The sequence below is a fragment of the Wasmannia auropunctata genome, unplaced genomic scaffold (assembly GCF_000956235.1).
Source record: "Wasmannia auropunctata unplaced genomic scaffold, wasmannia.A_1.0 LD334492.1, whole genome shotgun sequence".
Taxonomy (NCBI): Eukaryota; Metazoa; Arthropoda; class Insecta; order Hymenoptera; family Formicidae; genus Wasmannia; species Wasmannia auropunctata.
The window spans coordinates 3,996-6,032 of NW_012028398.1; the positions used below are offsets into that span (position 1 = coordinate 3,996).

At 27.3% G+C, this 2,037-nt stretch overlaps 1 protein-coding gene across 1 annotated transcript in view; it reads left to right on the forward strand.

The window, feature by feature from the left end:
• Positions 1-1,783, forward strand: part of LOC105458644 (cytochrome P450 4C1-like) — a gene marked incomplete at its 5' end in the record, with an annotated part of 5,774 nt that extends 3,991 nt beyond the window's left edge. The window contains 5 exons of the mRNA XM_011704111.1: positions 132-238; positions 309-377; positions 756-924; positions 1,313-1,492; positions 1,558-1,783. Of these exons, the coding sequence (XP_011702413.1) occupies positions 132-238; positions 309-377; positions 756-924; positions 1,313-1,492; positions 1,558-1,736 (704 nt within the window). The remainder of the gene's footprint in view (positions 1-131; positions 239-308; positions 378-755; positions 925-1,312; positions 1,493-1,557) is intronic.
• Positions 1,784-2,037: the final 254 nt, after the last annotated feature.

A 2,037-nucleotide genomic window follows, 5' to 3' on the forward strand; every position in this document is an offset into this window, starting at 1 on the left:
GGAGTTCAGACGTGTGCTCTTCCGATCTTACAATTTTAATTCTAAATACAGTTTTATTTTTAATCAATATAATTAAAACAGCAAAGATTTAGGCTATTAATATCATGCCGACATTATATACTTCATTATAGCACGGAAAAAGCGACTTGCAATGTTGGATCTTTTAATATCGGCATCTCGTGAAGGTCTGATAACTGATTCAGATATTAGAGAAGAAGTCGACACTTTTATGTTTGGGGTATGTTTGTAACATCTCTGGATTTTTTTCTACATTATTTAATATTTCCATGTATATAATGTGATTATAGGGTCATGATACTTTATCGACGAGTCTATGCTTTATTTTGGCATTATTAGCTGAGCATAAGGACATTCAGGTATTTATCAATGAAATGGGTCATATGTAGAAAAAAATTAATTAATGTGAGTATTTCCGGAAAATATTTATTAAGAATATGTCAATTAAATTAAAGTTAAAAATTTTATTTTACATATTTGTATATGCACGTATTTAATGTACAATTTTTGCTTTTATATACCAATAAATGGATATACAAAAAAATGGATACATCCGCGCGTTGTATTTTAAATACTTTTTAAGATTTCAGTGTATTTTATGTTGACATTTCTTAAACAGATTGATTGAAATATTAGAAACTATAAGATTCTTGAAATTGAGCGAATTTACTTGCATTTTTATAGCATAATTAAAATAATAACAAATTATTATTAATTAATTAATATTAATGATACAGGATCATGTCAGGAATGAAGTCAATATTGCTATACAAGAAAATGGGGAGAAATTATCTATAAAGTTATTACAACAGCTAACATATCTGGAGAGATGTATAAAGGAAGGATTGCGCTTGTATCCCGTCGCATATTTTATATCACGCGTTGCTGCAGAAGATGTAAAATTACGTATGAATCAAATTAAATTTTTTCTTATTTTGAAATTATTTAAATTTTAAATAAAATTACTTAATGAATCAACAAATGTTGGAACTAAATGTGAATATATAAGGTATGAGAGTTTAAAGATTTTTTAATTTTTTTAATTTTCATTTATAACATTTATTTATATTATTTTTTAAAAGTTTTATATACATACTACGTGTAATACAATATTCATTATTTTCCAAAAATATTGTTATGTAATAAATTGAAACTATTGATCTTCATTTTTGTCTTATTACACAAAATATGGGCATCTATTGCCGTGTTGAATTACAATTAGATATCCGAGCTTAAAGTTGTAATCAAACTTGTAATTTTTATTGATAAATCTCGTTTTATAATATGCTTTTAGAGTCATATGTAGTACCTGCTGGTACAATCTTGTACATGTTTTTATACGGAGCCAACAAAGACCCAAATTTTTGGCCAAATCCAGATGTATTTGATCCAGATAGATTTTTGCCCGAGAGGATCCGAAATCGTCACCCTTACTCGTATTTACCATTTAGCGCTGGACCACGCAACTGCATCGGTAGGTTATGGAATTTTTTTTGTACTTTTACATAAACAGATTGCGATATATATTATATATTATAGGTCAACGATATGCAATGCTGGAAATGAAGGCGATGATAGCCTCTCTGATACACGATTTCTACTTGGAGCCTGTTGACTATTTAAAAGACCTTTCATTGCGAGCGGATGTAATACTTCGTTCTGCTCCGCCACTTCGTGTAAGATTTGTTCCTATTCATAAAATTAATACATGCCTTTGAATCAAATATCGATTTAATAATCAAGTGGAAGAAATATTATACATCGTAAAAATAAAGAAATATGATGCATATTTATTACACTCAATAAAAAATAAACTTATTTTAATTGCTAAAATGTTCAATTATTTAATATATAATACTAACTTAATTGTAGAACGAGATAATGTATTGCAAAAAGGTCATTGTGAGAAAAATTATGCTATTTATGTCCTGTATTAAATATACACACTATGTGGAATATGTATTATATGTTAATATTATATTAAATTGGAAATACATATATTAATGCAGTCTATGGTAT